This window comes from Tursiops truncatus, chromosome 9, assembly GCF_011762595.2.
Source record: "Tursiops truncatus isolate mTurTru1 chromosome 9, mTurTru1.mat.Y, whole genome shotgun sequence".
Classification (NCBI taxonomy): domain Eukaryota; kingdom Metazoa; phylum Chordata; class Mammalia; order Artiodactyla; family Delphinidae; genus Tursiops; species Tursiops truncatus.
This window is the reverse complement of record NC_047042.1, coordinates 19,698,317-19,726,080: the sequence shown is the minus strand read 5'-3', so window position 1 is coordinate 19,726,080 and position 27,764 is coordinate 19,698,317. Positions and strand designations below refer to the sequence as shown.

General features: G+C 41.1%; 1 protein-coding gene across 1 annotated transcript in view; it reads right to left on the bottom strand.

Annotated features, from left to right (window-relative positions):
- Nucleotides 1-70: 70 nt before the first annotated feature.
- The window catches only part of SLC26A5 (solute carrier family 26 member 5), a 55,917-nt gene continuing 28,223 nt past the window's right edge, over nucleotides 71-27,764 (bottom strand). The window contains exons 7-20 of the mRNA XM_004320267.4: nucleotides 27,057-27,221; nucleotides 24,955-25,107; nucleotides 22,179-22,261; nucleotides 17,388-17,535; nucleotides 16,222-16,335; nucleotides 15,351-15,428; nucleotides 14,575-14,670; nucleotides 14,256-14,362; nucleotides 10,254-10,323; nucleotides 8,793-8,885; nucleotides 7,959-8,066; nucleotides 6,870-7,070; nucleotides 6,209-6,263; nucleotides 71-4,989 (exon numbers count right to left, since the gene is read on the bottom strand). Coding sequence (XP_004320315.1) covers nucleotides 4,805-4,989; nucleotides 6,209-6,263; nucleotides 6,870-7,070; nucleotides 7,959-8,066; nucleotides 8,793-8,885; nucleotides 10,254-10,323; nucleotides 14,256-14,362; nucleotides 14,575-14,670; nucleotides 15,351-15,428; nucleotides 16,222-16,335; nucleotides 17,388-17,535; nucleotides 22,179-22,261; nucleotides 24,955-25,107; nucleotides 27,057-27,221 — 1,656 coding nt within the window. The 3' untranslated portion in view covers nucleotides 71-4,804. The remainder of the gene's footprint in view (nucleotides 4,990-6,208; nucleotides 6,264-6,869; nucleotides 7,071-7,958; nucleotides 8,067-8,792; nucleotides 8,886-10,253; nucleotides 10,324-14,255; nucleotides 14,363-14,574; nucleotides 14,671-15,350; nucleotides 15,429-16,221; nucleotides 16,336-17,387; nucleotides 17,536-22,178; nucleotides 22,262-24,954; nucleotides 25,108-27,056; nucleotides 27,222-27,764) is intronic.

Below are 27,764 nucleotides of genomic sequence, written 5' to 3'. Positions count from 1 at the left end.
CCACCACCAAATTCCTTCCCCTCTTCCACAATTACCCCTTCCAGGCCCCTGCCAAACACTGAGACCCAAACACAATAAAGAATATTTTTATTGTAGTTCAGTATTCACAAGTAATGCAAAATAGTGAGAGATGGATACATTTTAACTCACAAAAGAAAAAGTTGACAACATAGAAAATGCTGTGTTCCACTGAAATATTTAAAATATGAAAATTTTAAAGCAGAATAAAGCTGTTCACTCAAAATCCAACCAACATCCTTTCTTTCTCTTCATTTTTGTGAACTTGATGAGAAGATTTTTTTTCTAATCCTGCCCTAGTCTTTCATGAGGTATGAAAGCGAACCATTTCCAGTTTATGCTGATAAGTGAATGACTAAAGATGTATGTTTTTGTGCTGTTTTGATCAATGTAAGCATTTAGAACACACTCCTTCAAGTCTTACCACTTGTTCATATTGCCACATACATCAGATGCACCAACGTGAGACAACTCAAGTTGGTTATGTGGTGCTCACTCAGGCCTAACGTGTCATAGGCTGTGAATAATCTTGACATCTCAGTTTCATGATGAAAATCTAACTGGCCACACATCAAATCAATGCACAATGAATTATCTGAAAAATCGGGGTGTTTCTACCCAGGCATATGTATGCAGATAGCATCAATGCTATCTAGATTAGCATGTTTGTACCCCATTTAAAAAGAAAATATACACATTCACTGGTAACTCCCTCCACCTAAAATATGTATGTGTGCATAAACACGTGTATATGTGTGTGTACAGACATACATGTTTACACATATTAGCGTGCTGATAAATCAATACAAAGGGTTTATGACTTCAGAAAAATACTGTAGCGATCTTTTAAAAAAAACTTTTAAAAAACATTTTAAAAATGTGATTAGATTTATAAAATTTAATTTTCACAAAGCTCAGGTTCATCTGTTACATAAAGCTGAAATGCTATACACCAGTACAATGAAAACCCTGGTAAGCCTTTTTTAAAGGCAAAGTGGGTTTTTGAGATGCTCAAACTTGTTTAAATCCAAGTCAGTAAGCAGGCAGGTTACCTGGTGCAGTCCTGGCTTTTGAACGTTTTGCTGCTGGGATTTGAGGGGTTTCAAAACCACCGCACACATTTTGGTTAGCTATATGTTTGGAGAATTAGATAACACTTTTATCAGTCCTCAAACCAACTTTTATCAGCACTCAATCCATGTTATCAAGAATCTACACACTGAATCCTAAAAGCATTGCTGAAAAAAGACCAAAAGCATTTCTGCACTCACTAAAGCACACAGGCTCATAACAAGGAACTTGTGTTTGATTTTAGAATTTGAATTAATTAAAGGGGCAGACATAATAAAGTCGTCTTCACCACATACACTTCCTTCCCTCAGCCCCACACAAAGGTACCCCCTCGCCCCCCACTCCCCAAACAGGACAACACACCCACCCACTCTGGGGCAGATTCTCTGGGTTTGCTACCCTCTCCACACACTGGAGGGCAGTCTCATTTTCTCAACATGTACCTTGGGAGGCAGACACCTCCTTTCTCTGTTAAACAGGTAAGGATACAGGATCAAACCACATGGATATTTTAGATGTTACCTGAAAACTACAAAATGCTTCTCCCAGAGCCTGCAGAGGATTCATACCCTTCACTGTTTCTCTGAGTCCCACTGCAGATGAGATTGGCATTGGGATCCCTCTCAGCTGCCATATGATTGTACAGTCAGCGTCTATGACCTGAATGAGGAGTTTCCTGGGCCCTGGTTCAAAACTGTTTGCAAACATATTCCATCCGGTCATGAGACACAGAACAACCATGGTCATGTTGCACAGGATTTGAGAAAGACAACATCACTATAGGGGGCCTTCCTGGAAATAGGGCTTTCCCATATTTCCATAAAATAAGCCTAGTCTAGTCCCTATATCCATCAGTGTGGATTATGCCCTTTTGGATAGGGCAGTTAAGAATCTGAATTTGAACCAGGGCTGAAAAACATAGAAAGGTATATACTAGCAGATTTTAAGGTCCGGAAAGAAGGAGGTAGAGACAAAACTTGATTGTAAGTAAAAGAATTCAGGAAATTTCCCACCGTATGAAATAACTCTAAGTAAAACATTCCAAAATATTTACATATAGATAGAATACATTTTGAAATACATTCTTATGATATCAGAGGCATGCCAAAACAAAAACATATTACCCCTCAGTAAGACTTAAATGCTTTTTATGTACATGGTAGAATTCTATTCAAAATAGGTTAAAAATTAAAGGACAGAAAAGTTAAATACAAATTTGTAAGCTACAGACAAGTACTTTTTTTGTATACTGCTTTCAATCTATCAATAACCAGGACTTGAATATCTGCTGTGTGTAAAGCATTTATTGAAGACTGGTGCTAAAGATTATGCAATAAAATATTTTATAATATTGTTTAAAATCCTTAAGTTCTACTTTAATGGCTGAAACGATACAAGCCCTTTTATAAAAGTTTCTAGTACAAGCTGAGGTCCTATAACTACATGCTCTTTCAGAAGGCAGTCTGTATCAGAATGCAGATGTATCTGATGATTGCAAAGGAAATAACTGACTGCAAATCTAATTTCACTCTAGATCTAGATAAAGTATTGATTAGAAAGGGGCGGGGGTCTACTCTGAATTAAATTAGTAAAGTCACTGAGAAACTTGATAAGACTTAAAGCAAACAAGCCATAGGGTTTGGTTTGGACTAGACCCATGCTAACCTACTTCTTTCCTGATGCACTTTTCCCCTGGAAGTGTTTTCTTCATGAAAACTAAAACAAGGAGTCAATAAGGAAACATGTAAAACAAAAACAAAAACAACTATTAGCAGGAAATCTTAGCAGATGAGGCTTTAGGCAGGTTGGCTAATACTTGTGCTGTGATTTGGAGTGAGCAGGTGGTTAGAATTACAGGAGCAGGAACTTCTGATGACAAACTGGCTTAAAGGTCTCCCTACTCCTTTTGAACAACTGTAGAGAAAATGCTTCAAACAGCATTTTACTCACTCATCGGCTTAAAACTGAGTTTGATGAAGAATTAACTAACTCTGTGGATTCAGAAGGAAGGTATTAAATTATACCCAGGAGTCAGTTTTCTAAAATATGTGGTAAATCAGTTTTAGCAACAACAAAACTTCTAGGGCCTCCTACTGGCCACAGGTGTGACAATTTGAACACCAAAAAGAATAACTATAATGCACTGAAACACATTAAAACTACAACAATTCATGAGTGTATAATTACACGAAAAAGGAAAAATCAAAAAGAACCTAATTCGTCACCATCTATTAAACCAACTCCTTACTTTGAAGTTGATAACTAAATGGAAAAAAAAAATTTAACCTGCCCTTCCAGTAAGAACTATATTTAAGGATGACTAAATAATTCAAGTTGAGGGAAAGCTGTAGTTTACACGGAAACACCAATTGATAAATGCAGAAGAAATGAAAGAATTGGAAAAGAAAATTCACACACCTTAATAAAATTGCTGCTTTAGGCAAGGATTAACACTAGACGTTAAAACCTCTGGGTGAACGGCTAATGGAGAACTGGGCATTCATTCAGTGCCAAAGGAACACCATACAGATAACTCACTAGTCACAAAGGAGAAAATATAATTGGGGGATTGGTTGTCATATTAATCCAAGTGATTTATTTTAGCATCATTAATGGTAGGTCAGCTAGATATTACTTGTTTTCTGTTGTGATGCGATTTGAAGCACGTGCCTCATCTATGCACGTATCTCATCTATGCACGTATCTCATCTAGCAAGAAATGTTTTATTCAAATTCATGAAGCCTTTAGTTAGACATAACTTCTAGATCACAGGTAGTTCAGGAAATAAAGGGACAAACTAAATAACACCTTGAAAAAGCGAGTGGACACACTCACAAGATGGGATTCTACAGGACAACTGCCCCAACTCCCTTTAACAAGTTAATGTCATCAAAAAAGGGACAGTGCTAGATTAAGAGGGGACATGACCATTTGTAGTGTAAGGTCACAGAATGAATACTAGTTTGGATAAACCAACTACAACTGTGGAGACAATTGGGGAAGTTTGAATATGGTCTGAGGTAAACATGTTCTAGAATGAGAAAGCAAAGATGGATGACTGAAAAGAACAGGTCACAGAACACTATGTAGAGTATGATCTTATTCTGGTTAAAAGATGTAAATATATATGGATAGAAAAAGATCTGGAAGGACATGCATTAAGGTGTTAGCAATAATCTTTGCTGGTAATGTAATGTTTTTCTTATTTTTGCTTGTCTATATTTTCTAATTTTCTGCAATGTACCTACATTGCTTCTGTAACAATAAATGGTTATCTTAAAAGAAGAACTTCTAGAAAATTGTGGGTTTGCCTCCTCTGTGAGATAACTGATCACAGAAAGTCTGTAGATCAACAAGTACAAAAGCAAAGAACTACTACCCATCTGGTGACAGGGTATCTGATTTGTGGATAAAGTACTTAAATAAATTCTTTAAGTTCACAAAGATAATACTAAAGAGTAACAGAAATGTCACTACACAATAAATGCAGGCAAGAGGCTAATAATATCTTTGAAATAGTCAATTAAAAAAATACAAGTAAGATACATCTTGCTATGCGTCATTCACCCTCCAAATCAAGCCTTGTATTTACTAGTATTTACCTACTACTAGTATTTACCCTTAGGAAAAAAACATTTAGTGTCTACTATTTAAAGTGTGTAGGTTAGTAATTTCACGAGAAGCTCATACCCCATCGCAGGCTGAGCTCCTCGTCTAAGCTTCCGGAGTGGCGTTGGGCTCAGAGTCCTCCTGGGGAGGAGCAGCCGTGGCCTCCTGTTCGGCAAGTGCCTCTCGAACTTGGCTGCCTAAGACTGCATCGTGAATGCTGTGGAACAGCAGATCCAGTAAGGCAGGATTTTCAAAGAATTGATTTTGAGTGAGGTCACTCACGACTTGTGCTATAAAAGAAGAAGGGAAAATTAGCCCAGGGACTTCCCTGGTGGTCCAGTGGTAAAGACTCCACCTTCCAATACAGGGGACGTGGTTCAATCCCTGGTCGGGGAACTAAGATCCCACATGCCGTGGGGTAACTAAGCCCGCCCACCAGAACTACTGAGCTGGCGCGCCTCAGCTAGAGAGCCCAGGTGCCACAAACTACGGAGCCCACGTGCCCTGGAGCCTGCGCACCACAACTAGAGAGAAAACCTGCACGCCACAACTAGAGAGAAGCCTGTGCGCCGCAATGAAAGATCCTGCATGCCTCAACGAAGATCCTGCAACTAAGACCTGATGCAGCCAAGAAAAAATAAAATAAATCAGTAAATAATAAATTAAAAAAAAGAAAATTAGCACACACTCTGGGTGTCAGTCTTAAACATTAAAAAAGTAACACTTTCATATAGTTTAAATATTAAAATGATATAATAAAAATTATTTTTTACCATACATGGTATTATTCTATGGTGTAAATGTACCCTAGTTTATTTAACTGGTCCCTTTTGACAATTAAATATTTTCTAGTGTTTTGTTCTTAGAGACAGTACTATGATCATTAACCATGTACATGTGTTATTTTGAATGTGTGTAGCATACTGTTGGATTTGCTGGGTTAAAGGTAAATGCATTTGTAATTTTGAAAGAAAATGCCTGTCTGCCCTCCACAGAGGCTGCTCCAGTTTGCACTCCCACCAGCAATGTCTGAGGGTTCCTGTTGCCCCACAGTGAGCCTACAGAGCCTGCTGTCAAACATTTTCAGTTTTTGCTGTTTTGGTAGGTGAAAAGTGATGCCTTTATGTGAATTTCATTTTCAAGCACTGTTTTAGCCAAAATTTATATTAAAACAAAAAGAGCAGGCATTGTCTGGAAAAACCTAAATGATTTTATATAACTATGTTTATGGCAGCCATTACACAAATAATTACTAAAAAATATACCAGCCCTGAACAATGGTTTATTAGCTCCTTTCCTCCAACTCCCGTGCAGGAGGCCTACCACCAAGTAACCCAGGGATGTGAGTGCTGTAAGTGGCAAATTTCAAAGCTAGCTTTAGATTTTCGGAATAATTTTCATTTTCACCTAAAACTAAAATTAAGGGAAAATACTTCCAAATGCAGTTATTTAAAAAACAGAAACAAAACCAAAATGTTAAAACTTCTCCCATTCTAAAAGTGTACTCACCACTGCATCCTGCTAAATACACATAAATGCCGACATCTCCATATTCCTTTACAATCTGTAATAATGTTGAAATAAAGTTTAATTTCTCTTGACTCTGTGAAGTGCAAGTTTCTTTCTACCAATACGTATTTAGTGATATAAGATGCTCTGGTTCATTCACTTGAGCTACTCCACTTCAATAATTATGCATTTTGAACTAATCATTTAAAAATCTGTATTTTGTTTGATTTTTATATCAACAGTGATAATCTGGAACATCAAAGAATTCTTATCAAATTTTATTCAAGTGTAATAAATGTATTATGGTAATGGTTTTTAAAAGAATCTTCTCGAAGAGGTATATACTGTAATATTTACAGATTATATGATGAGCGGGATGTGCTTCAAAATAAGAGAAGGTGAAAATGGTTGTGGGGATAAATGAAACAAAATTGACCATGAACTGATAATAGTTGAATCTGAGTGATAGTTACACGGGGGTTCATTACACTCTGCTCTTTATTTTGTATATTTTCGATATATTCCACAATCAAAAGTTGAAAAACAAAAACAACAACAAAATTTTGAGAGTTGAAAAAGGACCCTAGTTCAATTCTCTGATTTTACTGATGGTGATACTGGGCACAGAGATACTAAAAGACTTGTTAAAGATGATGCTTACCCCTGCCAGAGTTTTTACACCAACGGAATCCATAAAATTGACTTGAGTAAAATCCAGAATGATGGTGTGGACGTTATCCCCTGGGGGCATAAATCTTTGCAGTTCCTCAGGAAGTGTGCTCTTGGTGACTATTGGGGGATATTTTATTTCATCCTCCTCTTCCTCAGGCTTGGTGCCATCTTCTGCATCTACTTCTGCATCCTATGTTAAAAATCAAACCAAACCAGAGCGCTATGAACAACTCATATTTTGGTTCTGAGAAAGATTTATGAGGGACAAATTAGTCCTCATATGCTCAAGTTTCTGACTATACCAGACCATTTCCAAAATATTTGCTATATCCTAGCCCTGTAATATGACAAAAAAGGATATATACACAATATTCAGTTTTAGCTGTTTCTTTTTTTCTTCCTCCTCTTCCTCTTTTTCTTTTGTCCAATGAAATCCACTCTCTTTAGTCATCATATACATTTTCCCCTAACTTCTAAAATAGTCCCATTAACTTCAACATGACAGACCACAGACCACAGACAAAAACCAGTCTTTGAGGTTTTTTTACTAACAGCTGAATGAATCTCTGACAAAGTAATAATGGTAACATTTATTAAGGTACTGTGTGATTTCTATTTTTTAAAACCATGTTTTCCTGGGCTCCTATCACTACTTATTTCAGAAGCATTCTCATAACTGACCTTACCATGTATCTTTAATATACAAAGGATACTTAGCTTGTTTCTAAGCTTTCCTACTTTAGGGACTTGATGCTGTGTTAAAACTTCAATCATGGGGCTTCCCTGGTGGCGCAGTGGTTGGGAGTCCGCCTGCCCATGCAGGGGACACAGGTTCATGCCCCGGTCCGGGAAGGTCCCACATGCCGCAGAGCGGCTGGGCCCGTGAGCTGCGCGGGCCGGCTGGGCCCGTGAGCTGCGCGTCCGGAGCCTGTGCTCCGCAACGGGAGAGGCCACAACAGCGAGAGGCCCGCGTACCGCAAAAACAAAACAAAACAAAAAAAACCTTCAATCATGAATAAAGGTGGGGGGCACTGCAGATCAAGAGACAAGGGAAAGTTACAATGAAGGGATCACTCACCACTTTGACGACGGTTGCATTGGCCATGTTGGCATTTCCAACTTCCTTAGCATACTTCTTCATGGCCTTTCTTCTTGCTCCCAATATGAAGGCTGGGTTCACTCCAGTCTTTACAGAAAGGCAATATATGCAAAAATAACTTCCTGGCTCCCAGAAACCCACCCAAAGCAATTAATCTTCAAATCTCTCCATCTGACTGTTTTCTATGCCTAATTATCACCATAACCCTTGCTCTATCTTTCCCTCAGATGCCCTGAACTGGGTTATCCCTCGTTAAAAGAACAGTAGTAACTTTTCTTATTCTTGGTCTTGATTCAAGACAACCAGAAGCTAAATATTAAAGAGAATTTTAAAGTAGTATTTTTCAAACTTAGATCTCTCAGAGACTCTGTGGGTTGACTGGAAGGTTTTCCTCCTTGCTGGAGAGTGTGGGGTGGAGTTCTAATCATGATCAAAGGAACCCAAGAATAAGAAATTTAAAATTAGTTCTTCGTTTTTTTTAAAAAAATTATTTTTGAATAGGTAATACATGCATATGATAAAAGAGAATGAATAGCGGTGTTGGTTACACAACAATGCGAATGTACTTAATTCCATCCACTGACTTGTATAGTTCCAAATGGTTAAAATGATAAATTTTAAGTTATGTAAAGAAAAATAAAACAAAAAAGATAAATTTTATGTTATGTATATTATACCACAATTTAAAAAATAGAGGCGGAGAAAAACAAATAGTATAAAAGGTATACCAAGACATTTAAGTGACCCCCCCATGCCTATCAATCCTCAGATTCCCTGCTCAGAAATAATCACCCTTAGTTTCTTGTGACTCACCTTTCTTTTTAATGCACTGCTATATAAGTCACTATTTGCATAATAAATTGGGGCATTTATTTGGAATATTTTTATTCCAGGAACTTCTTTCACCTGAGAAATAAAATGTTAGTGAATTTAATATATGGAAATATTTCAGAATCGAAACAGCAACTGCCTCCCTCTTCTAACTTGAGAATTAATACAGAAGTTGCTAAGGGCCCTCTGACAGTGTTTAAATAAAATAATGTCACTCTAGCTGACCTACTCATGCTCTGGAGAAATGCGTGCTGAGCAGAACGCCTTCAAGAATGCACACCTTTTCATTTCTTTTAAAAGTCTTTCTTTGTTTCATTTTTACCATAAAGTACAAAGAAGAAACTGAAATATTAAAAAAAAAAAGAAGTGGGTAGGAAAGGCGAAGCTGCCACTCAGACTGTGACAAGCAGCCGAATAAAATGAACAGCGGCTGATACTGGTTGATTCACAGAACGTAGGCAGGAGTGAAAATGGACCCAAGTGAAACAGAGTGAAAATTTTATCAAGAAGCCTCATGGGGCTTCCCTGGTGGCACAGTGGTGGAGAGTCTGCCTGCCGATGCAGGGGACACGGGTTCGTGCCCCGGTCCGGGAAGATCCCACATGCCGCGGAGTGGCTGGGCCCGTGAGCCATGGCCGCTGAGCCTGCGCGTCCGGAGCCTGTGCTCCGCAACGGGAGAGGCCACAAACAGTGAGAGGCCCGCGTACTACCAAAAAAAAAAAAAAGAAGCAGCAGGAGGGCTTCCCTGGTGGTGCAGTGGTTAAGAATTCGCCTGCCAATGCAGGGGACATGGGTTGGATTCCCGGTCCGGGAAGATCCCACATGCCGCAGAGCAACTAAGCCCGTGTGCCGCAACTACTGAGCCTGCGCTCTAGAACCCGTGAGCCACAACTACTGAAGCCCGTGCGCCTAGAGCCCGTGCTCTGCGACAAGAAGCCACCACAATGAGAAGCCCGTGCACTGCCAACAAAGACCCAATGTGGCCAAAAATAAATAAAATAGAACAGAAAAATTTATATATTAAGAAAGTGAAGCAGGAAAAAAAATGAAGCGGGAGAATTCCACAGCCCCACCACCTACATTTTACACTGCTAATACTAGTATTTTACCACCAGTTTACACTCATCAGAAGGAAATCATGCCCATAAAGACCACCCTGGCAAACAGTCTCAGTATTTTGTAAACATATACTTTAAGTCCAAGAATATATGTTTATCCTCATTAAAAAAGGAGGAAAAATAAATATTAGGAGGTTGTGTAACTGATGTGTAGTATAAACTGTAAAACTGAATCCAGACAGTAAACTGAAGTTCAGGCTTTTCGCTTTGACCACCACACCTCCCTGCTCTCCACCCCACTCTTTGTCCTAAGTAAAAATAATATCTAGTTGGCCAGTCACATCACATGCTTACAACCATTTAAAATGATAGAAAAAGGTCCTACCTCCTCATACGCATCTATGTCAATGTACACATCAGTGTCAGGAAGCTGCCCAAGGACTATGTAGCTCGGACTGAAGACAGAGAAGGAGCGTGTTAAAATACCAACGTGCTGATGCACAGGACTTGACGGAAACACGAGGTTCTGCACGTGGGATTTGCTAGTGACTTCAGGGATACTTGATCCTTTTATGGTGCCTTTTCAGAAGGGCTCCACATATATTCACATTCCCAGTGCCATTCCAAGCCTAACACACCCCACACACATCCCCAAGACGTACGCTATATACACACACAACACATACACCTCACAACACACAGAGCCCCCCCCCACAGCACATACGCACACCACGTACATACCCACACCACGTACATACCCACTACATAACACTACACACACATCCTGTACATACCATCCAGATAGCACACACACAACCTGATCAAGACAAAAGACTCAGGCATCTAAAGATGGGGGCAAAAATGAATTGTGCAGAGTTCAAACCATGCCAGGGACATGTGTAACTCAATCTCATGTTACTGGGTAGATAGAATTACCTTCCTGTTTTAATTCTAAAGCAGGAGAGGGGATTTTCATTTTGTCTCTAATAAGAGTCTCTGACTCATGGAGCAGTGGGCGGGGGGTTAGTCAACAGAAGGTGTGGGGAGAAAAAAATCTCAAATCAGCATAGAAAGTTTTCTGAAGGCTGGTGTGAATAGATTTTAAACATTATTTTTTAAAAGCACAAATTCCGAATTCTTTTTATAGGACAGTCTGGCTCAAATTAGATACTGAAATGATGACAGGTACTACTTCTTAAGCACCTGATATTACCTTATTATAGCCCATGAAAAATCCTACTGGGCTTATTTCTGCCGTCATGTGGAAGAGAAACTGAAGTCCAGTGGGGTTAGGTGAGCTGTTCAAGGTCAGAGAGCTTGGCAGAGTCAGAATATGGCTCAAGGTCTTGTATGGACATTCCATGGTCTCGTTACTATGCTCTGGTGTTCTCAGCGCATATGTGCAAGTGCTTTGTGAGTTAGAATCTACAGCAGAAATGTCAGGGGTTTTTCTAGGTGGATTCCTTCAACAAGCATTCAGAGAACACACACTATATGCTGGTACTGGGCTCCAGGAACCTCGTGTACACAACCAAGGTGCTCACAGTCTAGTGATGTTTGTGGACAAATATAACACCGACTGATACTGGAGATGAGAGGCAAGGTTCTCAGTTGAGTTCCCAATTATGAGAAAACCTTCCATACGAGACTCGAAATGTTGTCCACATGTTGCAATCTAGTGCCAGCGGGCGGAGGTGAGTGAGGGGTGGACACGGGGACCACACAAGTACACAAGTAACGGCAAGACTTGTGAGGTGCTGGAGGACCACAATGCTGCTGTGGGCGCACAGGGGAGTTGGGATCTCTCTGGCTGGGTGAGCGGGGTCTAAACTTACGTGGATTTCAACAGGCAGATGAGGAAAAGGCCTTCCTGACCAGCTGGAGCGCTCTGGAATCCCACTTCCTCAGGTCTAAATACTCCCTGTTTCTTCCCTAATCACCCCAGGAGCAAGAAAGTCTCTCTTCATGAACTCTGATGGGGTTTTATTTGGCCATCTCTTATGCTTATTATCACTTGTACCTTGCTTACACTTAACTGAAGCACTTACAACTGTGTGTTCCAATTTCTTGAAGATGGATTATAAAATGCTGATTAAGAGTTAGCCTCTGGATTCACAAAAACTCATATTTGAATCATTGCCTACCACTTGCTGTGTGATCGAAGTTACTCAATCGATCTAGGCCTCAGTTTCCCCATCTGTGAAACGGGGATGCTAACAGTCATTGGGCTGGAAGGATGAATGACATAAAGCGTGGACCTTGGCACACAGCCAGGCACATAACTAACTACGATAATTTAGTGCCACCATTACTTCATTATCATGATTAGCATCATCATTATGTATCTGTCATCCTTAGGAGAGTGCAGCCTTTTTGAAGGGAAGGACTATGTTTTATTTACTGCAATATCCCTAGAGTCTAGTATCTCCCTGGGAACCTAGTAGTCCCTCCAAAAAGACTGTCCAATTAAGATTATAAGATTATAATTATTCTAATATGTTTTGCCCCCGCTTGGGGGCAAAAACTGAATTTCCGTCACATTTATAGCATCACCCACAGCGCCTGCATGGAGGAGGCATAAGGAACTATTTGTTGATGAACTGATTGTCCCTTGACCATGTGGGCTTTGAGGGAATCTGGGTGTTTGGAAGACAAGCAAAGCCACTGAAGCACCAGCCCTCTCTGGACAGCACGGCCTAATTACAGAGAAAGAAGCAGCTGAAAATAAACACGTAGCCTTGGTACTGGCTCCCCAGACTCTAACCTACAAAGACCCAGCACAATCACCAACAGGGACAGAACATTAAAAACGAACTTTAGTTAATTATTTGGGGGAGAAAAATAAGCAGAGCATTTAAAAAACAACCTGCCTAACTTTAAAATTTATGATAAGAAATCATAAACTATTATTTGGGTAAAAAAAACCACCAAAAAGTGAAAAAAAAGTCTCCAATTCTATACCATGGCTTGTTAAAGGATACAGATATTTTTAAACCATAATGTTCACTAAAGCTCTGAGAGAAAGAACTCTTGCATGTACTAATAATGCTCGTACAAAAACGGCGGGGAGGGCTTCCCTGGTGGCGCGGTGGCTGAGAGTCTGCCTGCCGATGCAGGGGACATGGGTTCGTGCCCCGGTCCGGGAAGATCCCACATGCCGCAGAGCGGCTGGGCCCGTGAGCCATGGCCGCTGAGCCTGCGCGTGCGGAACCTGTGCTCCGCAACAGGAGAGGCCACAACAGTGAGAGGCCTGCGTACCGCAGAAAAAAAAACCCAAAAACCAAAAACAAACAAACAAAAACGAGGGGGAGGGTGAACTTCTTTTACATAAAAGTGGGTGACAGGGTAGAGTTTGTTATTAAAAACAGTGTAATTTTTGAGTTTAGATTCCACATTTCCCTCTATGTCGTTTCTGAAGAGGAAAATGCTCATTTCCTACGCTGTAGAGTGGGAAGCATCCCATCATTTCCATCTAGCAGCCCTTCAACATACCACAATCAAAACTTTAAGAACTATCGTGTGATTTGCAACTACAGGCAAAAACAGACTAACCTCATTTTCATTCCACCCGTGTTAAATTTGTTGCGTGCATAGGATGTGTCAGGCACCGTGCTAGGCTCTTCATGTGCATTATTCTCATTTGAACCTTGCTGTGACTCTTTGAGGCAGCAAGTAAGAGTCTCATTTTATAGAGGCAGAGACGGAGGCTCCAAGAGGTCACGTAAAATCACAGAGCTTATACAGAGTGTGCAGCCAGGACTTGAACCTAAGGTTGTCTGACTCCGAAGTCAGACTATTTGAAAACATAATGTTTCCTTTTTTTTTCTTTATAGTGATTTATTTATTTATCATGAACAGAGTATTTTTTTAAAGTTATTTTATACCTTCCCCATTGGGCTCAGCTTCGTACTAGGAGAAGAGATGACAGGTGATAATATTTCAGGGTGGAGGAAGGAACCGCTGAAGCCCCACATATGATAACTTGGTGTCAGCGTCTGCTCCATGTTATCAAAACCTATGTCAGCACCCGGTGCCAAAGCAGACTGCAAGAACACACAGTTCATTTACCCTCACAAGAGGGTAAATAAGCCAGGGTGCCACAGGGGCCAGAGTGGCAGGAACCATGAGACAAACTAGGCTCTTTTAAGAGAATCACTGATGGAATTATAAACTGTGATAGAGTAGAGCATCTGGCATGATCATATTGAGTTTTTCATTTGGCAGTTTGTTTATTTAGTCAACAAGCCCCATGAGTCCTCAGTTCCCTTTCATGCTGACCAGAAGTAACCAAAGAGCTTACTTTGACCAGATCGAGCTTTGATCTACGTTTAAACTCACTGTTGCAGTCTCAGGCAGGATGCACACCCATGCCAATCTGTGCACTCACCTCTGTGTTCTGTAAATTACAGTCATCAGTGCGATGATCACAGCAGTAATCAAGCCATAGTCCAATCCCAGGAACAAGGAGGAAACAAAAGTAGTAAGCCAGATGGTCTAAACAAAAGACAGAAAGCTTCAGGTAGAATCATGTGAAAAATTTCCTACGAGTTACACACACACACACACACAGAGTACCTAGCCTTGTTGCCTAACTGGATACTGCATATAATAACTGGCCACAGTAACTTATCTTTCTCACATTTTTATCAGCAACAATACATTTGTTGCTATGACATATTCACCTAGCAATCACCTTTGTTACTTACCAGCTCTATCTTGCTGGTTCTCCAGAAAAAGGGGAGATCTGAGAATTGCATAAACATTCCTTTCAGGTTGACGATCACAATGGCCGACAGCACAGCCTGAAACACAGCACATTCATGCGTGCCTCTCCTCTTGTGTCCAGAGACCCCCCTCTGCTGGCCCTTCACTGTCCTGCAGCTGCCCTCCCACCGTGCTTTCCCCACTCCCTTCCTACAGGGCAGTGATGGTACATGTGGAGACAAGAACACCTGGATTTTCAGGACTTGGTTAGCTAAAATGGGACTTGAAAACCAGACTTACAGCCTAGTAGCAAACCTGCATGGTGGTCAAGAGGTTCAGAATTAAATGGCACTCAAGGACTTATCTCACCCATGGTCTTCCTGCACTATGATTTTCTCTAAGCTATAGCATTCCTGAGCTCTACTAGATTAAATGTTCCAGTAACTAAACGTTTTATGAGTGTAGGCCATCTCAAATTTTTAATGGGAGTATAAGGTCATAGAAGATCAAAGAGAGAAGAACCTTGGAGATTAGCCAAACCAAAACCTCCACTTTGCAGATAAAGAAACTGAGAATCAAAGATGCTGAGATGGCTTTCCCTAGGTCCCAGTTGCTGGCAGACTGTGGAACAGGATATTGATCCTAGCCTTGGCCCTTTCTCATACCACCTCACTAGGGTTACAGTAAAAACCCATGAGACAGCCACAAAAATATAAACAAATAAAATAGCAAAGTCTCTATACATGAGAAAACCTCACACCAAATCTAAGCTACATACCTGGGGTAATGATTCAAAGAGGAATCCAGTGGCTAATATGACCAGCAGAATCATTAATGAGGCCAAACAACCTGCAAGCTGAATGAGAGAAGACACGTGGAAGGGGCTTTTAGGAGACCTGAGTAAGAGGCGGGGCATAGGTTGGTCTTAGTCTTTTGATAATCACTGTGGGAAGATATGGCTTCACATAAGTCATCCATACCATTACATAAACCTGTAACTCATTCCCACTCCCTTTCTGAGGTTTTGGTTCCTCATATAGCCTTTAAACCAGAAGCTGAAATATTTAAATACCCTGAATGAAATGCCCGTGCCAGGGGTGGGGGAGAGGAGATGTATGGTGCTGACCCAAGACTCACAGGGGCCAGAAGAGTTCAGATAAGACTTTTACCATCCAAAGTGGTAGCCACTAGCCACAGGTGGCTATTTAAATCTTAAAAAGTAAAATTAAATAAAATTAAAAATTCAGGTCTTGGTTGCACTAGCTACATTTCAAGTGCTCAAGAGCTACATGTGGCTAGTGGCTGCCATACTGGACAGTACAAATATCAAACATTTCCATCACAGCAGAAGGGTCTATTGGATGGTGCTGGCATCCTGCCCATACTCACTCTCAGGCTTTCATGACAACATCCTATGTCTGAACTTTGAGGTTTACTGGTAGCAGGGAGTGTTGTTTAATTTTTCGATTTGACTGGCGAATATACCCCTTTTCTGTAGATTCAGTTCCTTGTGATTTGCTTCAACCAATCATGCCTTTCTCTGATTCATACACAGCTCACTGGAGCATGGATCTTCAGGCAGAATACAATCAACAGATTAAAGTTTATCACCCAAATCACCAGACCTTGGAGGCCAGTTGCATACGCACCTGTGTCTTCCCTCCAGTTCCCTCCTGGACAAGGCTTCGAGACAAGGAGCATGAAATTGCAAAAGTCTGGAAGAGTGAGCCAGTGGAATTGCACAGTCCCAGGGCAATGAGCTCCTTTTCCACGTGGAAGCAAAGCACAAAAGAGATCAGTTATTTTTCAGGAAGCCAGGCATGATGGCCCATTTAATGCACATTTTCAGCAGTATAGGCTGTCTCTTCATTCCCTTTCCAGATACAAGAATTTGTTTAACATGACTTCAAAACAGGAATTAATGCATTAATTTCTTGAATTAATTCAAGAAAAACACCTTGAATTTTTATTGTGTTGGAGATAAATTTTGCGCTCACCACCTAGCCCCCTCTTTCCCAAACACACTCTCTACACAAATAATGCTTTTGTTTTTAAAGAAAACTGCAGCAAAACGGACAAAATATTTTTGTCGTTTAAGAGAAAGTTATTGGTGAACAGGACTGCTGGCATCTTTTAAATGCCTGGGCTCTTGCTCATCAAGGAACCCCTGCCAGTGTCCTCTTGGGACCAGTGAGTGGGTCCTGATCTCAGGGCAACTTCCGGGTTTCCTAGACGGATTACTGTGTCTCGTATGAACATGGAGCGTCTCGTCTCCTCTTAGAAGTGCACAGTGTGAATTTCTAAGATAAATACACACTGGGTATTTATCTTAGAAATAAATAATGGCTCACAGTATTCAGATTCAATACTTTATCTGTAGCTATCTTATAAAAGAAGGCGGCAAAGAATGTATTGTGGGGTTTAAGTGATGAATCATAAACTCAAAGTTCAGTGAACAAAGAGAAGGCTTTCCTGTGGAGTAAAAATGGTTCTGGAAAAACGTTAGATTCTCAGGCTGTGAGCTTTAAAAATAGGGATAGCGCCTAGAGGAGCATGGCAAACTGTCCACCTCAGAGTGGAGACTGCACCTACTGATGAGGTGAGGTAGGAGTCTGGACCTCAGTGTTCTGATGATGTAAGGCACACAAATCACGAAAAAATTGTAGCGTTGAATAAATACATGCTTCAAATACATCCATCACCAAAGTAATTTTTTTTTCTACCAAGATGGAGAAATCCAGTTTATTTGTCTCCTATAGTAGAGCAAGATGACTGTGCCACCAGGAAACATCCGCAGGAAATTAATGAGTTTTACCTGATTGCCATCGACCTGGTAGCCATGCTTATTCGCCAAGGTCTTGGCCATTGAGATGGTCACCGAAAATCCAACGATCGCTATGGCAATGGCGTCCACGTACACAAGGTGGAAGAGGCTGGTGTCCGGATTGGCCGGAGGTAGCAGCCTGAAAGGTGAAGCTGACTTTAACCTGGGCATTGTGACCACTGGAAAAAAACATGCAGCTAGAGGGGAGCACTGTAGGGGGGCATTATCTGCAGATGAGGTGATCAACACTTGGGTACTTGTTTGGCAAAAAGCAGGGCCCTCTTTGACACACAAGTTCTTTCCAGGCCCCAACCCCAGAGTGCCGGCTTTCTACCTGAATGGGTTATCAGCAGAGATCAAATGCCGTTTTATTTAGAAAAGGAGTAACCTCATACCTCACGGCAGCCCGTATGGCAGGTGTAAGTAAGACTCAGAGCAGGTAGAGGAGAGGGTCAGCGAAGCGCTCAGATGCCACAAGACATTCGAACCAAAAACTGAGGTGAGGAGGGAGGTGGACAGGGGTTATGATATCAGAGAATTACTACTGTCCGGGCAACACTAGGTACTCACTGCTCTCCCTTGCTGTTTGATGTAAGGACCCTGCTTCTTCCCTGGATCCCTTTAGGTGAGTGTCTAACATGGGAAATGAGCAGCAGATTATACTCCTTGGGTCACATCTGGGAATCTTAGGAATCTGGAGGGGCCAAAAGTGTGGCTCCTGGAGCTCCCCAATGGGGAACCTAATTTTTGTGGTCCATTCTTATAGTTTGGAACCTTTGTCCTAAAAGAACAGAATAGGTGTTCCCCAGAATGGTACGGGGGAAGGGGCAAGAGAGGTTTTCAAAGGCACCTGCTCCAATTCAAGGCACTGGGCTAAATAATGATATCAATTAATTGATGTACAATATTATTACTGTTACAGTCATTCATTAGGCGCTTCCTCTTGTGCCAGGTTCTGTGTTTATCTATCTCCAACAGCACTGTGAGCTAGGTACCATTATAATCCCCATTTTACAGATGAGGAAAATGAGGCATAGTGAGGTCAAGTAACTTGTCCAAGGTCAAACAGCTCATCTATTAAGTACAACAAAAACCACAAAGAACCCGTCTCTCCACACTATTTCTCATACTGTGTCATATCACAGTGACAAAAGGGCTGTCTCAGCTTCTGAGGTAAGGGAAAGGGAGGGGAGCAAAGGAACCTAACATATATTAAGCCTAGATTATGTGCTACATGCTTGATATATGTCATCTCATTTGCCCTCAAAACAATCCTTTTCGATGGGTGCCATTATTACCCCGATTTATACGTGAAAAAATGGATGCTTGCAGATGTTAAGTAATCTGCTGAAGATGGAGCAGGGAATCAGACGCGGGGGGTCTGCCTATAGAACTCACTGTCTTTTCCTTGCACTTTGCTACATAAGCACTAACCAGGAGAGAAGGCCTGGCAGCAGGTTTGGGTCTGAGGAATAAGAATATGAGAAAAGAATGTATGCTGCAATGAGTGAAGAGAAGTAAACCAAGGAACATGATATATTGCCGTGAAGGGGATCTCTAACAGTCAGCTGTCACTTTCTGAACACTGTATTATATATTTATGGTGTGTGTGTGTGTGTGTGTGTGTGTGTGTGTGTGTGTGTGTGTGTGCAGATAAATGTGGTAGTTTGTTTCCAAATACAGCCACCACCAATTCCTCGCATACTTCTGCGTGCTGCTCCCCTATCTAGATGTGGTCTGTTTCCCCTCTGGTTGAATCTGGGCTGGCCTTGTGATTTGCTTTGACCAACAGAATGTGGTGGGAGTGATGTTGCATGAGTGCTGGAAGCAGCCTGGCAGCTTCTGCTTTTGTCCTGTTGCCCTGAGCTGACACCTAAAGAACCTGGCTACCCTGCTGGAGACCCATATGGAGAGAAGATGCCAGCCAGCCCTCAGCTGTTCCAGCCACTGCAGCTGAGCTGTCAGACATGTGAGCGAGGCCTTCTTGGATCCTCCAGCCCTGGTCACCCCTTCAGAGTCTGCAGCTGCCTGAGAGACCCCAAGGGAGACGACCACTCAGCTGAGCCCCACCTACACTGACAAACTGCGAGCAGATAAACGGACATTGTTATAAGCCACTGTTCTTCGGCAGTGAGACTCACAGATCACTGAAGCAGTATGACTGTATACAGATAGGAAGTCAGGGAGGCATTATTGGTTGCCTGCCTGGTTTTGGGCAAAGTTCCAGAAAGATAAGGTTTCTGGGAAGCCAACTTTCAAAAAGGCAAAATGTTCTTAGTTTTAAAAAAAATGTTTAGCTCTCCTAGAGCCTGCGTGCCACAACTACTGAAGCCCGTGCTCTGCAACAAGAGAAGCCACTGCAACGAGTAGCCCGTGCACTGCACTGCAGAGTAGCCCCCGCTCGCTGCAACTAGAGAAAGCCTGCGTGCAGCAACGAAGACCCAACACAGCCAAAAATAAATAAATTAAATAAATAAATTTATTAAAAAAAAATTTAGCTCTCATACGTAGAGGGAAAGCAACATATTTGGGTATAATGCAATAGGGAAAGGAAGGTATTAGGTAGGAATGATGGTGGCATGTGAATTTTTTTTTTTTTTTTTTGGCATGTGAATTTTTAAAAGGAGAAATCTAAGCGTGAAAATTCACATGTAGATTACTTGTGATTAGTTATTGAATAGGGTTATCTACTGGATCCAAAGACACATGTTTATCACATGACGAATTATGTTAGTGAGCCAGGTGTGAGGTAATGGAAAGATCACACAACTGGGTATCAGAAGATTGAGTTCTGGGTCCAGGCTGGGACATACCAAACTTCACTCACGTCTCTCAAATGTCACCTTCCTTGATACCCTACCTAAAACAGCAACCCCAGCCCCTCCTATCTCTTACCTGGCTTCCCTTGTCTTCGTAGCATGTCTCACTATTGATGTATTGTCTATTTCTCCTAGTAGAATATAAGTTCCATGAGACCAAAGGCTTTTATGCTTGCATGTTCACTTTTGTTTTTAACTACTGTGTCCCTGGCACATAATAGGCACTCAATAAACATATGCTGAATAAATGGGAATAAATGAACTTTCTTCTCTGCTAAATGAAGATAACATATATCAACAGTGTAATTGTGAGCATCAACTGACATGGCGGGTATAAAAGTACTTAAAAAATTGTAAGTGCAAATAGAAAAACAAGGGTCATCACTGTGTTATACCTTTACATTGAATCATAAGTAACATGTTTATGACAGCAGTTCGCTGAAGTTGAATGCAGGCTTCTGAACTTTGGCTTAAAAAGCAACTCCTGCTGCCTGTGCTTCCCTGGAGATTCTTAGGTGGTTCCAGGGGCAAGGCCTGATGGAATATACCAGGTCCTGTCAATGTCCAGCATCTGGGCAAATGTCTGACTCTTCTTTTGGAAAGAGAGAACAGAGTGGCAAGAAAGAGACAGTACCAGGAACAGAAAGACAGAGACACGCAGAGCGGTACAGAGATAGCCAGAGTATCAGAGAGGGACAGAGTGAGACCAGGAGAGGCTCGCAGTCACGCTCACTCCTTCAAATATAAAAATAATAGTAAAAATTTTAAAATGTAGAATTAGGTACAAGAAAAACAGATGAAGCAAAGAAGTAATATATGATTTAAAACTAGAAACCTGATTGAAATAATGAGCCACAGAACTTTCAATTAACATGTCTTGAACGTGCATGCCAAATGCTACACTGGCTGCTTTAGACACATTTTCTCCTGTAACTCTCACAACTGCTCTTGAGATAGTCATCAATTACCATGCTTACCTAGCAGGGGAGGAAACTGAGGCTTTGAGAGGATAAGTGACTTGCCCAAGGTCACAAAGCTACTAAGTGGCAGGCTAAATTTAGCTTTTTAGCTCCAAAGCTTTTTTTGCTTTTAGCTCCAAAGCTACCCAGGAAGAGATCTAAAAAACCAATAAATGCTAAATAGGAAACAGAACAAAACGAAAACCCACATGCCATTTGTTGGTAGGACTGTAAAATGGTGCAACCACTTTCAAAAACATTATGGAGGTTCCTCAAAAAGTTAAAGCAGACTACCATATGATCCAGCAGTCCCACTTCTATGTACATACCCAAAAGAACTGAAAGCAGGGTCTTGAGGAGACACTTGCATACCCATGCTCACAGCAGGATTATTCACAATAGCCAAGAGGTGGAAGCAACCCAAATGTCCACCAACAGATGAATGCATAGACAAAATGTGGTATATACATAAGGTGGAATTTTCTTCTGCTTTAAAGAGGAAGGAAATCCTGTCACATGCTACAACGTGGATGAACGTTGGTATTATGCTAAATGAAATAAGCCAGTCACAGAGACGGCAAGAGTACTAGAGTACTAGAGTACTCGGAGTACTAGAGTAATCGGATTCATAGAGAGAGAAAGTAGGGGATGGAGGGAAAGGAGAATGGGGAGTTATTGTTTAATGGTACAGTTTCAGATTTGCAAGACGAAAAAGTTCTGGAGATCTGTTTCACAACAATGTGAATACGCTTAACACTACTGGACGGTACACTTATGAATGGTTAAAATGGTTAAGTTTTATGTTATTTTTTTCTTAACCACAATAAGCCACCCCCCCACACACACAGCCAAAAAAACCAAACTCAAACCCCCCCCAAACCCTCAGCTATTTGATACGTAGGAAAAAAAAAGATTGTTCATTGCAATACTAAAGCAGGACTTCGAAGCAGTAATAGATCCCTTGATTATTCAAGTCACACGGTTACTTGAAACTATTTTCCTACCCCAGAGGAAGTGTCCCAACGACATCCACATTGTACGATTCATGCAGGCTAAACCCAGCTGAAATGCCAGTTCCCATAACCACCTGAAACAGACACAAAACCAAACGTACCTTTAGAAATGAACATTCAAACACCACAAAAATAAGCTTCAAAGAACTTGTTAGCCAAGCCAAATCTATTCTCACTTTCTCGGTTTTTTAAAAAAAGAATTACAGTTAGCTTCCAGCAATTCTAACTTCTCCTAATGACCCTTCTCCACAAAATTAAAATGGACTCTACAGCCTCCTTGTGGCCTGGAATTCTTTTCTCTTTACTTTGTTCTGTTCCATCCCGAGGCATTTGGCTAGTTGGCTACAAACAAAGAAACCATAAAACCTTTCAGGGGTTGGCTTTGCCTTTGGGGCAGGTAAAATGAGGCTCTGGACAAGGTGGCACAAATAAAGGACATGAAATACGTATTGTGAGGGTGGTACAGTGACAGTGTATCATTATAACATGTAGGTTTGGATCTATTGCACAATCTTTCTATGGACTCTTGTTTCCAGGACAGCAGCACCAAGGTGGTTAGAGGCCTCCACCAGCACCCCATGGCTATCTTCTCCCATGTCTGTTGCCAAGTCAGGGTCAGGGTGAAACCGCCCATCACGGAGTGTGCTTGTACGTAAGGTTGCCTGGATTGTCGGGGCACAGATTCAGTCTGTGTGTAAAGTACAAGCCTTAGTGAGCTACAAGAAGAGAAAAATAACAGAAGGAGAGACAGCAACTTTCTTCATCCCAAAGAACCACTGCTTGTAGAACTTTCTGAGTGGGTTATCCAGGAGCGAAGGCATAGGGCTGGCCAGGGAAGGGAGCCAGACCCCCACCAAAGGGGGCTGCTGCAGGGAGCCAAGAAGAAGGTAAGCTCATTATCAGACACAGCAGCCCGAGAGACCAAGGTTGTGGCTGCTTCCGGCCGCTATGATGAAATGCCCCTTCTTTGTTGGTTGCAATGTCTGTCCCCCTTAATTACATCCGTTGTGCATCGCAAACTGGGGGGGTGCCCAGAAAATTCAAATCCACAGGATACACATGGCTCAAGTTCCTGAAGCATCAACTTTATGCAGTGATAAATAAATTGAAACCAAAGCTTTCCTACCAACACAAACAGATGCATTGTGAAAGAGAATGCAGAACCCCAAACAATTTTATGATAAAAAAGGAACTGTATGTTTAATGAGAGTCATGAAGATTCTGTCCCAAATTTTCCAGTATGGCTTCCCTCTCCCTTGCTCTGAGGAGCACACAGATAAGAAGTTAAAAAAAAAACCCAAAAAACAAAAAACAGGTTCAACCATAATTTTAATGATAGAATTCTGGAGAACCATTGCCCTGGAAAACATGAAGGAAACTTTAAAGAGAATCTGGAAAGTGGACAAAACTAGGATCCCAAGCCAGGAAAGTCAGTCTTCATCATTTACTTCATGATTAGGGCCTGCCTTTCTCCACTGCCATGCGAAGGAGCTGAGAACCTCTTGCTGTTCTCCAAGAGGAAACAGGAACTCTGGGCCCAACCCCAATGAGAGAACAGGTCTTAAAACAGTGAGAGACAGTCCAATTCGGGTATAGACAAGATGAAAGCAAGGACAAGGGTCAAAGGGCCTGGCTTCTTTGTGAGCTATACGAGCCAGTGGTTCTTGTGGCTGGAACTTTTAGCTAGATTTGGATCAGACACCTATACTTTTTATTGCTTCTCCTTGTGGCTCCTGAACTATACACCAGACACAAGAGGGAAGAGATATGGGAACATATGTATATGTATAACTGATTCACTTTGTTAAAAAGCAGAAACTAACACACCATTGTAAAGCAATTATACTCCAATAAAGATGTTAAAAAAACCAAAAATAAAAAATAAAAAATAACTATACACCAAAGTGCTCCAGGCTCCCAAGAAGAACTCACCAGGACACTGTGGGACATGACTTTCAAGGAAAACAGTGACACGTGTCAGACACCATGCAAACTTCTAGTTTGAGGTAGTTCACAGTTTCGCTATTAGTTCCTACTACATTCCTTTCAGTCACACCACATGTTTGCAAAGCTGGGCATTCAGTGGTCACTGTGATAAAAAAGCAGGTACCATGCAAAAATCAAAGTGAACAGGAAATGATGGTAGTGGTGTCCATCTGATTCCCAGGTTTGAGGGATTGTGAAGTGCCCACCAGCCGCCATACGCGTTCATTGATAAATTACTGTGGTGATTTAAGAATGTCACAAAATATATTTTATTTCAATATATGTGCATTATTTTTACAAACAGTTCTTAAGTTGTTAGACATAAATACGTATGAAGTTGTTTGGACCTTACTACTTAGTAAATGGAACTATTACTTTTGGCCTAGGAGTGCCAGGAACCAAGAAAGTTTGGGAACCTTCGTCATTTGCTCTTTTCAGAATGGAAACAGCTTACTTTTTTCAGGTTATTAAAGTTTATATGTTCATTATAAAACAATTAGACAATAAAAACTTTGAAAAAGAAAAATCTCCATAATTTCACTCAAAGATAGTTTACATTCACATTTTTATGGACAGACTTCAGCTATATTTTAAAAATCATCCATGACTCTGCTTTAATGCTTTTCTCTTCTTGTCAGTGTATTTGTAAAAGTTCCCCTTGACAAATTCCAACCTTCTCTTGGCAGAAGTGAGAGAAAAGAGGTCAAGTCTCCTCCTCCCGGGTCCACTTCTAAACCCCACACAGAAACAGGTAGGCGTAAGCTGCTGGACGCTGACTTACCGCAAAGAACTCTAAAGGGATGGGCGCTGGCAATTTTTCTTTAAATCTCTCATTAAACTCCTTGCCACCCAGCAGCAAACCAAAGACCATCAGCCCAACGCCTAGGGAACACACGTTGAGGTTTTTAACATTCTGCAACACAGCAACTGTACTCTGTAACACAGTGAACACTGGATGTTACATCAAGCAAGAGCCCCTGAATAGACAGAGACAGTCTAGTGCTCTAATTCACACCAGCCATCCCATTAGTGGACATTTCTAGCTAAAGGTTCTCAGGCTGAAGTCTCTCTCTCTGCAGCTTTCACCAATTAGGAGTCATTTTTACCCAGTCATACATCTTGGTAGTTGTAATCCTTACCTGACAATCTTATATTACAGTGCTCTTTGCTACGCTAACATCTCAATGTAGAATGGTAAAATTCAGAAAAGTAACCCTGAAGCTGAGTCCTGAGCATTAGGAAAGGATTAGGGGTAATATCAGCAAAAAAATCCATAGGTAAATACATACGAAAGCTTTTAGGAGCTGAAAGAGGGAGAGAAATCACTGTTAGCAGATGAAAGACGAAATCACTGTTAGCAGATGAAAGTGAGCTTTGAAGGGAAGAGAGTGGCTGAAGCTTGGAAAGAAGCCCAGGAAAGTTAGAGAAGAAAGCCGCTTAATTTTCTCCTAAGGCTGCCGTCTCGGCACCCCAGATGCAGTCAGTACTTATCTGGACCCTGGGAAAGCAGGTTACCACCGAGCCCAGGCTACACACTTTTCCTATCAATGCCTAGGAGCATTCTCTAGTATGCTTGTCTGTTCTATTTCCTTTGTGACAAGGCATTTTGAGAAATCTCAGAGTAAGAAGCATGTTACCAGCTATTACGGGAAATGAAGAATTGAGTTATTTAGGGAATGCTCCCACAGTTGGACTCCATTCTAATCAGTGAAGGACTCAATTTAACTGTTACTTCCTCAAAGTGACTTTCCTAGACCCCTAATCTAAAGCTCTCTCTATTCAACTTTCAGAGCAGCCTGATTTTTTCTTCAGAGCACTTAACACAATTTGTACTTAATTACATATTTATGTGATTAGCAGTTTACTATGTGTCTTCCCATTGGACCGTAAACTCACTGCTCTGCCTAACACAGTGTCTGACACGTCAATACCTCCAAAGGCTATAGACCTCTCATTCCAAGGATAGCTTCAACAGCATCTCAGTTCTGGTATGTAGTGCTTACACTGTCATTTGGTTTTAATAATTTTCGTAACTTCCTCTTTATCCATGGTTATTTAAAAATACGTTTTTGGTTTCCAAATGTATGGGGGTTTTAAAGCTATATTTAGTTATTGATTGCTAATTTACTGCACCATGTGAAACAACGCTGCATTTTTAGAATTTGTGATCAGTTTTACGTGACCACTCTCAACGTGATCAGTTATTACCATTGTTACCTACGTGCTTGCAAATAATTTATATCTTCTCTGAGTTGGGTAGAAGGATCTATGTCTATTTTATTAAACTGGTTAATTGTGACAGTTACACAATAGATCCTTTACAGACTTATTTTTTTGCCTGCTTGAGTAAGCAGTTTTTGAGAGAGATCTATTATCCCATAATGCCTTTAAATTATTTGTTAGTTCCCAAAGATAATCTAATTTGTCTTAAGAAAAAAGCAGTTTCTTTAGCTAACTAGAGTCAAGGTGAAATAACCAAATAAAGACGTAACCAGGGACTTCCCTGGTGGTCCAGTGGTTAAGACTTCGTGCTCCCAATGCAGGGTGCCTGGGTTGGATCCCTGGTCAAGGAACTAGATCCTGCATGCTGCAACTAAGACCCAGCACAGCCGAATAAATAAATAAATATTAAAAAAAGACCTAACCAAAAAATTCCTTGTGAGGTAGATAGTATCATATATTAAAGAAATGAGACTTTAAGGTTTAATTTTCCTTGTAGTGCTCTTCTCAGAAAAGCCTTAGAATAACTAAATCTCCTCCATTTTATTGAAATTCTTGGACATAAGAAAAGTGAGCCTTGAAGGTAAAAGAGATACAGAAGAGAAGGGGGAAAAATAAAGAAGGGAAAACAAGTACCAGTAAGTCGGGAAGTTGCTTACTTACATACACCACTGAAAAGATCCCACTGTACCGCTTTGTTTTAACTCCAAACAGGTATTTTAACATGGAGGTGAAGACATGCACAGCTGCCGCAGTGGTAAACCCACGGACCAGGGGCTCCGTGAGATATATGGCCACAAATCCAAACCTACAGACACCTAGGCAAAACTTTTTTTTTTTTTAAATGACAAAGAAACAAATAAATCACATGATAGGTCACGAAGTTAAAACCAACAGAAAACATTAAAAAGTTCTTTCTGGACCATTTTCTAATACTACAAACTTGCACCTGCAGCAAGTTAAGTAGCTAATAAATCAATCACTGGTTATGCAGAAAACAACGGAAGGTTTGGGAGGGCCTGGAGCCCCACGGAGCAATGGGCACCCCCGTACTCTCTCTGTCCCTCAGAAGTGGGGGTAGGCTTAGTCATGTCACTTCCTGCTCCTTCCAGGCCCTCTTCCCATTACTAACCCATCCCGCTTCAAGCTAGTCTTGCTTTTGGAATCTCTAAAGTATCCAACTGAAGCTAGCTAGCTAGTTCCTATTCAGTATCAATTTAAGTAAGGCATGCAGTGGGACCGGCGTTCCTGAGCTATGAACCCTGAGCTCTGGAGTTTTGCTGGCTGACCCTATCCACCATGTAGACCAGCCAAGTGTGCTCAACAGATATTTATTAAATGAGCAAATGAGAGCCCATTTCCACATCTGTG